The 13,756-nt window shown below is 43.3% G+C and overlaps 1 protein-coding gene and 1 long non-coding RNA gene across 2 annotated transcripts in view; one reads left to right on the top strand and one right to left on the bottom strand.

Moving 5' to 3' along the window:
• Nucleotides 1-4,052, top strand: part of LOC134357665 (uncharacterized) — a 57,975-nt gene extending 53,923 nt beyond the window's left edge. Inside the window, exon 3 of the long non-coding RNA XR_010020690.1 lies at nucleotides 3,899-4,052. This is a non-coding gene — a long non-coding RNA (uncharacterized LOC134357665). The remainder of the gene's footprint in view (nucleotides 1-3,898) is intronic.
• LOC134357664 (serine/threonine-protein kinase 31-like) overlaps nucleotides 1-13,756 on the bottom strand; it is a 136,775-nt gene that overhangs the window by 30,411 nt on the left and 92,608 nt on the right. Inside the window, exons 13-15 of the mRNA XM_063069284.1 lie at nucleotides 9,901-10,032; nucleotides 7,676-7,777; nucleotides 2,705-2,785 (exon numbers count right to left, since the gene is read on the bottom strand). Coding sequence (XP_062925354.1) covers nucleotides 2,705-2,785; nucleotides 7,676-7,777; nucleotides 9,901-10,032 — 315 coding nt within the window. The remainder of the gene's footprint in view (nucleotides 1-2,704; nucleotides 2,786-7,675; nucleotides 7,778-9,900; nucleotides 10,033-13,756) is intronic.

The raw sequence follows: 13,756 nt of genomic DNA, 5'->3' as shown, positions 1-13,756 counted from the left end.
TATAGCAAAAATAGAAATAAAGAAGTAGTGCAGTAGTGTTCATGGATTCAAAGTCCATTCAGAAATCAGATGGCAGAAGGGAAGAAGCCATTCCTGAATCATTTAGTGTGTACCTTCAGGCTTCTGCACCTCCTTCCTGATGGTAACAGTGAGAACCAGGCATGGCCTGGGTGATGGGGGTTCTCAGTGATGGGTACTGCCTTTTTGACACATTGAACCTTGAAGATGTTCTGGGTACTACAGAAGCCAGTACCCATGATGAAGCTGACTCCAATCCCTGAGTCAATAAATGGCATGTGTAGCTAGGTACAGTCATAGGTGAGGAGAGATTAGAGCAATGGGCTAAGCACACATCCCTGAGGTGCACCAGTGTTGACTGTCAGTGAGATGAAGATGTTTTCTCTGATCTGCACAGACTGGTCTTCCGGTTAGGGAGTTGAGGATCCAGTTGCACAGGGAGGTACATTGGCCCAGGTTCTGGAGCTTTGAGATCATAACTTTAGCAATGATAGTGTTAAATGCTGAGCTATAGTCAATGAACAGCATCCCGACACAGGTATTCATATTGTCGAGGTGATCCAAGGCTGCGTGAAGAACCAATGAAGTTTGTGCCCACCATAGTCCTGATGTGGTGACAGGCAAATTGCAGTGGGCCAAGGTCCCTGCTGAGACAGGAGTTAAGTCTAGCCGTAACCAATCTCTCAAAGCACTTCATCACCAGAGACAAGTGCTACTAGATGATAGTCATTAAGGCAGCTAACCTTGCTCTTCTGTACTGGTATAGTTGTCATTTTGAAGCAGGTGGGAACTCCTGACTGTAGCAATGAGACACTGACATTGTCTTTGAACACCCCTGCCAGTAAGTTGGCACAGCCCTACCAGGTACTCCGTTGACAGCCTGACAATGTCTCCTCTAAGTTGCACGCACACGTCTTTTCTTACTAGCGCACAAAAGGTTGTCACCCTCTACCTCACTGGCACGTTAAGGATATTTCACGATTGTACACAATCACAATTCCTTTTCCGGTTTCTGATACAGACAGTGCTGACAATGTGGAGTTTGTGATGATTTGTCTGCAGATTTTAGAACTGGCTTATTTATACAGTTTTTACTGAATAAGTTATTCAGAGCACATACATTGTTGTCACTGGCAAAAAAATTGCACAGCACAAGATTTTTGTGTACACTGGTCATTTCAAATTAGAGAGAGCATTGCAGCCTGATGTTGACCTCTGAGACTGAGGTCACAGGGTCACCAGATGCTGCAGGGATCCTCATATGGTAGTTTTATTCTCCCTTTCAAAGCAAGCATAAAGGCATTGAGCTCATCCAGGACTGAAGCACCTCTGCCACTCATGATGTTAAGCTTTGCTTTGTAGGAAGTAATGGCCTGCAAACCCAGTCAAAGTTGACATACTTATCACTGAGATATTCAATAGGGCCGTTAGCTTTACACATGGCCTCTACAGCGGGCTTTGCCAGTGTAAAAGGAAAATCAGTTACAGTACATGTGGGTACAGGTGTGTAGAGGAGAGGAAGGGATTATACCCTGGCAGTGGGTTGGGGTGTGGGGTCCAGGTATGTAATGGGAAAGGTTTATATTTTGGCATTTGACTGGGGGATTGTTGGTGTTCAGGGTCAGCTGTTGACTGTTCTCCCCCTCCCTAGAAGATTTCAGTGACTGTTTGCTTATGCAGGAATGCCCTGGGACCACTGCAGGCCACCCAGCAAACAAAAGTCCTGCAGCAAACTTAGTAAGGAGGGTCCCGGAACGAAGATGGCAGAGTTCATGACTCTGTGATGTTTCATTTTTCAGAATAATTGCATTATGTAGAACACAGAATACTGCATCATCCAATCTAATTTCTAGACAATTAGATTTCCAGAGAATCAGTTTCTATAATTAATTGCATTTGACATTTTCTGGTTTAAGCACCCAATAACTTAAAAAAACATATCTTGAAAACATGCCCCCTACTCTCAAAGTTCAATCTACTAATGAACGATTCAGTACGATCACTCTTGTCACTTCCAGAAACAACGTTCACCCAGAGCCTCGCACAGAGTCAGGGACACACAGTCAGAGTGGCATACAAAATGCTGGAAGAACTCAGATCAGGCAGCATCTATTATTCTTCTTAACCATCCCCCCTACTGGCCGCCAACAGCCAGTCTTTCAAGTTGTCCCCAGGGATAGCCCATCTTCAAAGATCCTTCCTCTCCCAGGGATGAAGTCTTTGGAGATTCTGTAAATCTGTTATTTTTTTAAAAATCAGATGTGATTGCTAACCCCAGACTCGACTCTCCTCCTCTCCCAGCCGGGCTTGGAACTGTCCGTGGCGGAGTCGCAGTACTTATGGAGAGGGATAAACAAGTCAACGTTTCACACAGGGACCTTTCATCACAACAGAACCATCCAAAGGTTCTTGGCCCAAGATGTCAACTTCCACTCCACAGATGCTGAGACACCTGCTGAGTGCCTCCAGCACTTTGTGTCTGTTGCTCTGGATTTCCAGCACCTGCAGATTCACTCAGCCAGTCAGTATTTGTTGCCGAACAGATAGGACACATACGGTTTGGCACTGAAATTCAACCAGGTTGACAAAAACTTACAATAAAATGCTTTGAGGCAATGACTCCCCCCAGTTTGAAAAGGCCAAGAACACGCAAGAAGTTATCAAGTGGACATTTACCGCTCCATACCATGTAACTCTTGATTGCAGCCTCAGGGTGGAGGAGGGCAAGTTCTGGAAACCAATTCTGAACGATACCAGCAAGTCTCTCCTGTCGAGGAAACACACAGCCACTCAGCTGCCTCATCTAACAAACCCACAGAACTGTAGAAACTACTTCTCTTAATATTCTAACAAATTAATTACAGATGTAAACTTCTTGGAAAAGGTTGGATAAATAAAATATACTTAATTGAGTAAAATTAAGCACTTTTTATTTCTTTACTTTTGAACATACTGAAGTCAAAGTACAAAGTGTAGATTATCAAAGTACATACATGTCACCATACATGACCCTGAGATTCATTCTCTTGCAGGCATTCACAGTAAAACGAAGAAATACATTAGAATTTATGGAAAACTATACATAAAGCTTGACAAACAATGTGCAAAAGACAAATAGTGCAAATAAAAGTAAGTAATACCAAGAAGGTTCCTTAAGGTTGTTATAGCCAGGTGTGGTACTGGGGATAAGCTCCAACTACCTTTTAAATGCTCCCAGTGGCGTGCAGCTCCAATAGCCTCTGACAACCAAGTCCAGCTCCTGGCCTTCATGCGTGGCTTAGTTACTAAGCCCATCGAAACTGTTTCTATTGCCAGGAGAAGGGTCAAAGGTGGGTAACTAGCACCTAAAAACCAGTCGCTTCAGTCAGATGGGGCTCGTCAGCCATGGCTGGCAGTTTATCAAGAAGGAAAACTCTGATTCCAAACCTCTGGTGCCTTGCGGCTATATCCACTCAAGGGGAAGGCTTTGGGAGCAAAGGCCAGTGGAAAAATCTAGAGCTGGAGTCTCTAAGTCAGTCCAAAGTTGAGCTCAATGCTGACTGGCAACTCCTGCAACGCTGCTGGTGCTAAACGGCACACGTCTGTGCTATTCCTGCACGGAGGGGGAGCCTGCTCCACGGGCAAGCTTGCTTTCCACATCACACTGCCCTGATTTGTACATCACTTAGTCAGCTGGGACATACCTTGGAAAGAATTTCTTCAGCCTCCATACAATATAGCACACTGGCTACGCTATCACAGATGATACAAGGGACTTTGTAAAACTTGGCTGTGACATTTTCATTTAACACTATGTTACCCTTGATATGTTTGTGTTCTTGAATGCCATCTTTGAACACTGCTGTGGCATCATCTAATACCTTTTTTAATTTGCTTTCAGCTATTTCAGGGGATGTAGCAAGCAAATGACGGATGGATCTCCAATCAAATTGTAGCTGCCTCAGTCAATCACCATCTTAGAATGCTGGCTCTCCTATTTTTACCACATACGAGCCCAATGTGGCTTGTTGGTGGTTGTATTTCACTGTTACGAATGTCATTCCCACAGGAGTTGCCTTTTCGCCAGTAGAAATTCTTAGCTGGGTATCTATAGGCTTCAGTTTAAGTGTCTTTGAAATGCAATAAAAATTCTTTTTGTAGAATGACTGAAACAGCCAAGCCAGTGTCCAATTTCACTCTAATTAATTTGTCGATCACTTCTGGTGTAAGCCATATTGTTCGTCCCTTGTTGGTTTTCACAATAGAAGTCTCAAAGCTACCCAGTCCTGTGTCACTTTCATCATCACCAGACTTTTCCATCAACAGCATGCAGATTCGTGCTCTTTTCAGAACCAGAGCTTGACTTTTTAGATTTTTCTCTTCCCTGTGCAGTCCATTTATTTTTGTCTGCCCAACATACTCTTGGTATGTATCCTACTTTGTTGCATTTTCTACAAGTTTTGCCTTTAAATCTGCATTAGTCTGGCATATGTGAGCCCCTGCCACAACAGTAATCCAATTTGTTTGACCAGGAAGGTTTCTATTCAGATGTTGGAATTTTGTTCATGCTCACTTTCATTACTGACTGCAACTCCGTTAAGTCTCTGGTTGCTGTTTCCATTAATACAGCTCTTTCAACTGCCATTTTAAATGCATGCTGTGCTTCAGTTAGGAGACATTTTTGAATATTTTCTTGCAAGAATCCACAAACTAAATATGTCAGTGCATCATTAAGTCCGTGGCTGAACTGAGAATGCTCAGACATCGCTTCAATTCATCAACAGAAACTGAAATGGGCTCCCATTCTCTTTGATTCCACTGCAGAATGCTTTAGGTTTCTTAAAACAACAATGGTTTTGGTTCTAAACATTCCTGCATTACTTTCACAATATCAGCAAAGCTCATTTTGGCTGGTTTGGTTGGAGTAGTCAAACTTCTAAGCAAACTTTTAAATCCAAGGCACTCAAAAAAACTGGCACTTGCTATTTCTTTTGCTTCAAAATACTGCTCAATTAGCTCAGTATACAAAATCAAATCATCTCTTGTGCAATTGAACACGTCAATCTTTCCAGTGTAGCCAGCCATTTCTGTTCTTTCTTTTAATGACATTATCACCCGGTACTCACTGTTTATGAACCTGTGAATTTGTCTGTTTTCTACCTTTTTTAAAACTTGACCATTTCTGTCTCCATTTCAGAAGAACAGGACCTGCAATGTTTTACTCAACTGTTTCTCACACTTTTAAAACTTCAAATGCCTCACTGTGCTTCAACTGGCAGGTAGCTGTCTTGGGTTTGTTTTGGAAGTACCTCATTGCCACTACTGTTTTATAACTCTAAAACAAAATCTAATTGCAAGAAAAAGATGGGAGCCCAGGAGAACGTGCCTTAGTTCATTTTTAATTTAAGCAGGGGATACAAGTACGATGCAGTGGTGTAATAATATATGCCACTCACATACTTCATGAAACTCCTGTGACTCAGTTAGTGCCAAACTATATCAGTCTCTGCTGTTTCTCTGCATGGGCAACAGCTTGCTCTCCATTGCATACTATCCCGGACTGCATACCAGCTTGGGTACCATGTAGAGAGTCAGGACACAATATACATGGTCGACCCCAATGACAGAAGGGACCCAATACTGAAGATGAATCATAGGGCAGAATCTCAGGAAAGAGATGATTAAACAAAGAGTAAATTATAAAAACAACTGACAGGTTGAGGTGAACATATATAGGAAACCAGAAACCATCAAGAATCTGTTGTAATCATCCAATGGAGCTTCGTGAATGATCCAAACTGCTCTCCAGAATACAATGGGCAAATTTTTTTAAAAATTCAGTAAATTGATAAATTGTGACACATACCAATATATTGCGAAAAACTTCTCAAATACCATTCCTAAAATAAACTCATTACAACAATGCATTCACGTAAAGGGCAAATCAATAACAGAATGCAGAATAAAGTGTTATAGTTACAGAAAAAGGGCAGTGCAGGTAGAAAATAAGGTGCAAAGACATAACAGGGTGGACTGCGAGCTCAAGAGTCTATCTCATCATATGGGACACTGCTAAATAGTCTCATAACAGCAGGACAGATGTTGTTCTTGGGTCTGGTGGTACAGTACATGATTTCAGGCTTTTGTATTACCGTAGGATGTCTGTAGTATTCAAGACATCTTCAAGGAGCAACGCCTCAAAAAGTAAGTAAATTGCCATCCATCATTAAGGACCCCCATCACCCAGGACATGCCTTCTTCTCATTGCTACCTGGGGGTACATGTCCACAGATCCCTGAAAGTTGCCTCACAGATTGATAGGATAGTTAAGAAAGCTTAGGGGGTGTTAACTTTCATAAGTCGAGGGATAGAGTTTAAGAGTTGCGATATAATGATGCAGCTCTATAAAACTCTGGTTAGGCCACACTTGGAGTACTGTGTCCAGTTCTGGTCACCTCACTATAGGAAGGATGTGGAAGCATTGGAAAGGGTACAGAGGAGATTTACCAGGATGCTGCCTGGTTTAGAGAGTATGGACTATGATCAGAGATTAAGGGAGCTAGGGCTTTACTCTTTGGAGAGAAGGAGGATGAGAGGAGACATGATAGAGGTGTACAAGATAATAAGAGGAATAGATAGAATGGATAACCAGCACCTCTTCCCCAGGGCACCACTGCTCAATACAAGAGGACATGGCTTTAAGGTAAGAGGTGGGAAGTTCAAGGGGGATATTAGAGGAAGGTTTTTTACTCAGAGAGTGGTTGGTGCGTGGAATGCACTGCCTGAGTCAGTGGTGGAGGCAGATACACTAGGGAAGTTTAAGAGACTACTAGACAGGTATATGGAGGAATTAAATTTAAGGTGGGGGGTTATATGGGAGGCAGGGTTTGAGGGTTGGTACAACATTGTGGGCCAAAGGGCCTGTAATGTACTATTCTATATGTTCTACAATCGGGAAGGGGGTACAGAAGCCTGAAGAGACACACTCAATAATTCAGGAACAGCTTCTTCCCCTCTGCCATCTGATTTCTGAAAGGACACTGAACTCATGAACACTACCTCACTACTTACTTAATTAAACTATTTAATATATATACGCACACACACACACACACACACAATGTAATTCAGTTTTTTTCTATTATGTATTGCAATGTACTGCTGCCACAAAACAACAAACTTCACAACATATGCCTGTGATATTAAACCTGATTCTGTCTGATGGGGGCGGGGGGGGGGTGGAGAAAAGAGAATATCAGTGGAAGTAGAACATATTTATTCTTATTTAATATTATTCAAAACTACACCCTGGGCCCATTGAAATTCACTAATAAAAATTTTTCAAGTAACCTTGAAATAGAACTTGAAATTGTATCTTTTAATAAAACACAACCGTCAGTAGATCATTCATTGTTTTTTCCTTGAAAGCTGGGATGTAAAAATTGAAAACGAATTATAGATATAATAATAATAATAAACAGATAATCTACACCCAAGCAGTGTTGGCAAAACCAGCAGATGGTGAGATACCAGATCCTTCCATTTGAGTTTGATATTTTCAACTTTATGTCAACAATATGACTTTTTAGTAGATTTACTCTTCACATTTAATATAATTTCTGTCATATCCCAACTGGAACTACTCGGTTATTCTGAGATTGAGTTTTAGAATCCTTACATATTCTTTTCTTTCACAGCAGATTTCTTCGTGGACCTCATCTCGAAGTTTCTGAATTTCTTCCTTAATTTTCTGAGTCTTCACGTCATCGAAATGGCCCAACTACAGGAAGAATTTGTACATTTATTTTTCTGTGCACGAGTTACAATATGCCTTCTGAAATTTATAAATCCATGTAACCCCACATCACATTAGCTCTGTACAGTGTATCCCTCACCACTATTAAAGCAGATTTAGTTTGTAAAGTCAGACCGGTTTCAAAAGGGAAGATTGGAGATTGTAAATGGATTATATTTGCAGAGTTGCCACTACGTTGCTTATAGGGACTTCAACCCATCACGACCAGCATAGCGGCAAACGTAATGCTTTGTAGCGCCAGCATTCACAGAGCTGTCTGTAAGGAGTTTGAACATTCTCCCCATGACCACCTGGGTTTCCGCCAGCTATTCCCGTTTCCTCCCAGAGCCCAAAGATGTTTGTGTTAGGGTTAGCAATTTGTGGGTGTGCTGTGTTGGCGCCAGAAGCCCCCAGCACATCCTTGGACTGTGTTGGTCATTAACACAAAATAATGCATTTCACTCTATGTTTCAATATTTCATTGTACATTGACAAATAAAGCTGATCTTTAATCTTCAATTTAAACTGGCAACGCAACAACACATAAACCAAAACACAAAACGTTGGAGGAACTCAGACAGCATCAATGGAGAGGAATAGGCAGCCGACATTTTGGGCCGAAATCCTTCATCAGGACTGGAAAGGAAGGGGGAAGAAGCCAGAAGAGATGGGGGGAGGGGGAGAAGTACAAGCTGGCAGGTGAGGGGTGAAAACAGGTGAGAGGGAAGGGAGATGAAGAAGCTGGGAGGGGAGAGGGGTAAAAGGTAAGGGTTGAAGGGGGAGGAAGCGGATAGGAGAGGAAAGTGGACCATGGAAGGAGGGAGAAGGAAGGTGAAGGTGATAGGTAGGCTTTGTGGGTTGGTGGAATGAACAGAACAGGTAATGGGGCCAAAAGGATAAGGGAAAACAAAGTGGGGGATAGAGGTGTGTCTTTATTGGAAATCAGAGAAGTGACATTAGGTTGTAGAGGACCAAAACGGAATACAAGATGGGGTTCGTCCAACCTGCATCTGGCTTCTATGTGGCAGTGGAGTCTGTAGGTAGACACACTGACGTGGGAATGGGAACTGGGGTACGTGGAAGTACATAATCACCATGACCCTAAAACCAATCACCTTCCAAAATTTATATTGACAAATACGCTGATGGATTTCTTTCCTGAGATCTATTTTTCAGTACAATTCCCAAGTTCAATTGTAAGGATTTTTTCAGAAGCAGTGAGGGCAGGTTGAACAATTATCACCTTCCTGTTAGTGTGAAAAGCAGCTGCCACCTCACTGTCACAGATCTTCATCTGCAGTTAATGCTTGCTGCATCTCAGGATGGTGGCTGGGGCTTTGCAGATTCATCTCCTTTTTCACTGTGTCAGGTCAATGATTCAAAGAGGAGAAGATTTTGTCAATGATCAACAGCTCAATGCAAAGGGCTGGCTTCACAGACGCTGTCTGCCCTGTCCCACAGATGCTGCCTGCCCTGTCCCACACTCCCAGCAGTGCTTTACCGCAATCAAATTACAAGTAAGGCACCGCGATTCTGGTCACCAAATTACAGGAAGATAGCAATAAAATTGAAAGAGTACAGAGAAAATTTATAAGAATATTTCCAGGACTTGGGGACCTGAGTTACAGGGAAAGATTGAACACATTCGGACTTTATTCCCTGGAGTGTAGGAGAATGAGGAGAGATTTGATAGAGGTATACAGAATTATGAGGGGTATAGATAGGGTAAATGCAAGCAGGCTTTTTCCACTGAGATTGGGTGAGACTACAACTAGAGGTCATGGGTTAAGGGTGAAAGGTAAAATGCCTAAGGGAAACCTGAGAGGAAACAACTTCACTCAGGGTGGTGACAGTGTGGAATGAGCTGGAGTGGTACACGCAGGCTTGATTTCAACATTTAACAGAAGTTTGTATAGGAACACTGATGGAGGGCTCTGCGGTGCAGGTTGCTGGGACTATGTGGAATAACAGCTCTGCACTTAGCAGATGGGCCTATCTCTGTGCCGTAGTCCTTCTGACTGTAATTTTTGCTCTTCAACCACCTTAACAATGCATTTGGAACTATACAAGATGCAACTTCCTGTAAGCAATCAAAAGTTATACATTACATCTTCAAGGTTGTTCTTTTCGACCAGCTTCCACCTCAGCTGAGCTTTTAGATTCTTCACTGAACTTTTGATCAACAGCAAGTGTTCAACATTGGGACAAGTATTAAACCACTGCCCAGCTTGTTCCTTAAACTACAGAAAGAGAAAAGACAAAACTATTTAATTTGGAAGATACCAAAAATATACCGATGCATTTTCTATAGACCTCATTCTATAAGGTGGACAGGCAATAATGCTATCATATAGACATCCTGTAACATATGAACCAACTGGCGAAACATTTAACATTCTTACAAAGTTTTCATCATCAGCTGTAGGTAGAGCAGACACTAAAGATTGGCGTGTGTTGCTGTTAATAAACAGATGTAGCGTTTAGTTTGGTTCCTCAAGATTGTTATAGCTGGGGGTGTAGGGGAGCTATGGGGACAAGCTCCCACTACCTATTAAATGCTCCCGATGGTGTGCACCTCAAATAGCCTCTGACAACCAAGTCCAGCTCCCAACCCTTCACGCATGGCTTAGCTAAGCCTGGTGGAACCGTTTCTACATAGCAGAAGGGGCAAAGGCGCCTTAAAACCAGTCGTTCCAGCAGATGGGGCTCATCAGCTGTGGTTGGCAGCTCATTGAGGAGAAGGAAAACTCTGATCGCAAGTCTCCGCTGCCTTGCAGTTACACTCACTCAAGGGGAAGGCTTCAGGAGTAAACCCAGAGGGAAAAATCTGGAGCTGGAGTTTAAGGCAGTCCTAAATTGATTTCAACATTGACTGGCAACTCCTGTGACGCTGCTGGTACCAAACTGTGTCAGTCTCTGCTGTTCCTTTAGGATCATCAGATGCGTGGAGAGGGGCAGCTTACTCTATATTGTACTGCCCATCTATACAGCTCATACTCTCTCGCCTGTGGCATTGCTGAAAGGAATGACTCTACCCTTTTGGGAATGTTGATGAAGACTTGATCTAGATATGAATAAAGTTGCTCCAGCTTCAAACTTTGAGGCACATGCACAAATAACATCAGCAGGTAACTATCACAGAGTTTGAAACGAAGGATCACAAACAGAATCCACCGGAAAGATAAACCGCTCCTTAATCTTCAGCATCTCTGCACGTTGACTGGAGTCTCATCACCCTTTCACAGAGAATGATCAGTGTCCTGTCACATTACCACATTCGTGGCTCTCACAACACTGACTAGACCGTCAAGGCCTTGCATGTGCCTACTAAGATTCTATGTCAATGACAGGGAGATGGATGGACACATCCCTTATTTTGGTAGGCACTTTTTTTTTTATTGACTGAGGACTAATATCCCAGCGGGAAAGTTTGTCAATGCTGCACAGAGTGGGGTTTAAACTAGAGTTGCAGGGGGATGGCAACCACAGTGCCAGATCGGTTAGTGGAGAGGTCGTGGAGTCAGATGTTGGTAGGACCCCAGACAAAGTTTAGAATCAAAAGGTTGAGCTTGGTGCGACTAGTGTCCTGAGCTGCGTATATTTCAATGCAAGAAGTATCGAAGGAAAGGCAGACGATAGTGTTGAAGATGAGGAAACTGGTTTACAAACAGAGGCAATGTGTAGTGAGGAGAGGCCATTGATTGGACAAAATTGCAGTTAACAGGATGAATTGCAACATAAAAGGTGGACAGAATTGAAAAGGGTGAACACAGGACTGAAGGTGTTGTATTTCAATGCACCCAGTATACAGAATAAGGTCAAATGACTTGCAGCACAGATACAATGTTGTATGCATTACTGAATCATGGCTGAAAGGAGGCTATTGCTAGAAACTTAACATCCAAGGATACACATTGTATCAAAAGGACAGGCAAGAAGGCAGATGGCATCGCTCCATTGGTAAAAAAAATGAAATCAAATCCTTAGAAAAAGGTGGCATAGGGTCCATTATTCTGGATAAAGCTAAGGAACTGCAAGACTGATGTGAGCTGTATAGAGAGCTCCAAACATCGTAAAGATGTGGTGTACAAATTACAAAAGGAGATAGAAAATGCAGGCCAAAAGGGCAATGTTATAATAGTCATGGGGGATTTCAATATTCAGGTAGATTGGGAAAAAAATCAGGTTGGTGCTGGATTCCAGGAGGGGGAATTTCTCGAGTGCCTATGAGAGGGCTTTTTACAGCAGCTTGTGGTTGTGCTCACTAGAGGATAGGCTATTCTGAATCGGGCGTTGTGCAATGAACCAGAATTGATTAGAGCTTAAAAAAAATCCCTTGGGGCAAGTGATGATAATATGATCGAATTCACACTGAAATTTGAGGAGAAGCAAAAGTCAGATATATCAGTATTGCAGTGCAGTAAAGAAAAACACAAAAAACTGAGGTGTGAAGGGACTTGGGAATCCTTGTGCAGGATTCCCAATAGGTTAATTTGCAGGTTGAGTCTGTGGTGACGAAGGTAATTGCAATATTAGCATTCATTTCAAGAGGACTGGAACATAAAAGCAAGGATGGAAAGCTGAGACTTTATATAGCACTACTGAGGCCTCACAGAGCACTGCGAGCAGATTTGGGCCCTTTATCTGAGAAAGGAAGTGCTGACACTGGGGAGGGTTCAAAAGAGATTCACAAAAATGATTCCAGGATTGAGCGTCTGATGGCTCTGGGGCTGCATATGCTGGAATTTAGAAGCATTTCTTTGGCAGATGAACAGGGCACGACTGCGCAAGCGCATGTAAGTCGGACCGTGAGGCAGCGGGAATATTTAAAAGAAAGAAGGTTAATGGAGCGGGCGACAGAGTAGCGGGAGACGGAGACAGAGTAGGAAGGCTTTGGCTCGAGAGGCTTCGGCGAGCATTGGCTGAGGAAGAGCTTCACTCCAAGTGAGGTAAGGCCAGGTAAGTTCCTTTAATAAATCTAATAACCTTAAGAGTAGGTAATGGAGGCAGCAGTTAGGGCTGTTGAGTGCTCCGTATGCAGATGTGGGAAGTCAGGGCGAGCACAATCGTCCCTGATGACTACACCTGTAAAAGGTGCATCCAGCTGCAGCTCCTGACAAACCAAGTTAGTGAACTGGAGCTGGAACTGGATGAACTTTGGATCATTCGGGAGGCAGAGGCAGAAATAGACAGGAGTTAAAGGGAGATAGTCATCCCTAAGAGTCAGGAGACAGGTAGCTGGATGACTGTCAGGAGAGGGAAGGGAAATAGACAGAATGAGCAGAGCACCCCTGTGGCTGTTCCCACCAATAATAAGTACATTGTTTTGGATACTGTTGATGGGGACGACCTACCAGGGACAAGTTTGTAGTGGTTGCGTCTCTGGCACCGAGACTAGATCCTCAGCTCAGAAGGGAAGGAGGGAAAAGAGGAGAGCAGTAGTGATAGGGGATTTGATAGTTAGGGGGACAGATAAGAGGTTCTGTGGGAGAAATCGAGAATCCCGGATGGTCTGTTGCCCCCCTGGTGCCAAGGTCCGCGATATCTCGCATCGAGTTTTCAGTATTCTCAAGAGGGAGGGTGAGCAGCCGGATGTCGTGGTCCATGTAGGGACCAATGATGTGGGTAGGAAGAGTGTGGAGGTCCTGAAAGGTGAGTTTAGGGATCAGGCGCCAAGTTAAAGGACAGGACCTCCAAGATAGCAGTCTCAGGATTGTTACCAATGCCACGTGCAGGCGGATTTAGAAATAGTAAGATAGTGCAGATCAACACATGGCTGAAGACATGGTGCAGGAAGGAGGGCTTCAGATTTATAGATAATTGGGCAGTTTTCCAGGGAAGGTGGGACCTGTTCCGGCGGGACGGTCTACATCTGAACTGGAGGGGGACAAATATTCTTGCAGGTAGGTTTGCTAGAGAGGCTCCAGTGGACTTAAACTAGATACAAGGGGGGGGAGGGGAACC

Source organism: Mobula hypostoma, chromosome 17, assembly GCF_963921235.1.
Source record: "Mobula hypostoma chromosome 17, sMobHyp1.1, whole genome shotgun sequence".
NCBI lineage: Eukaryota > Metazoa > Chordata > Chondrichthyes > Myliobatiformes > Myliobatidae > Mobula > Mobula hypostoma.
Note: the sequence above shows the minus strand (reverse complement) of the source record. Positions and strands in the feature narration are given on the sequence as shown.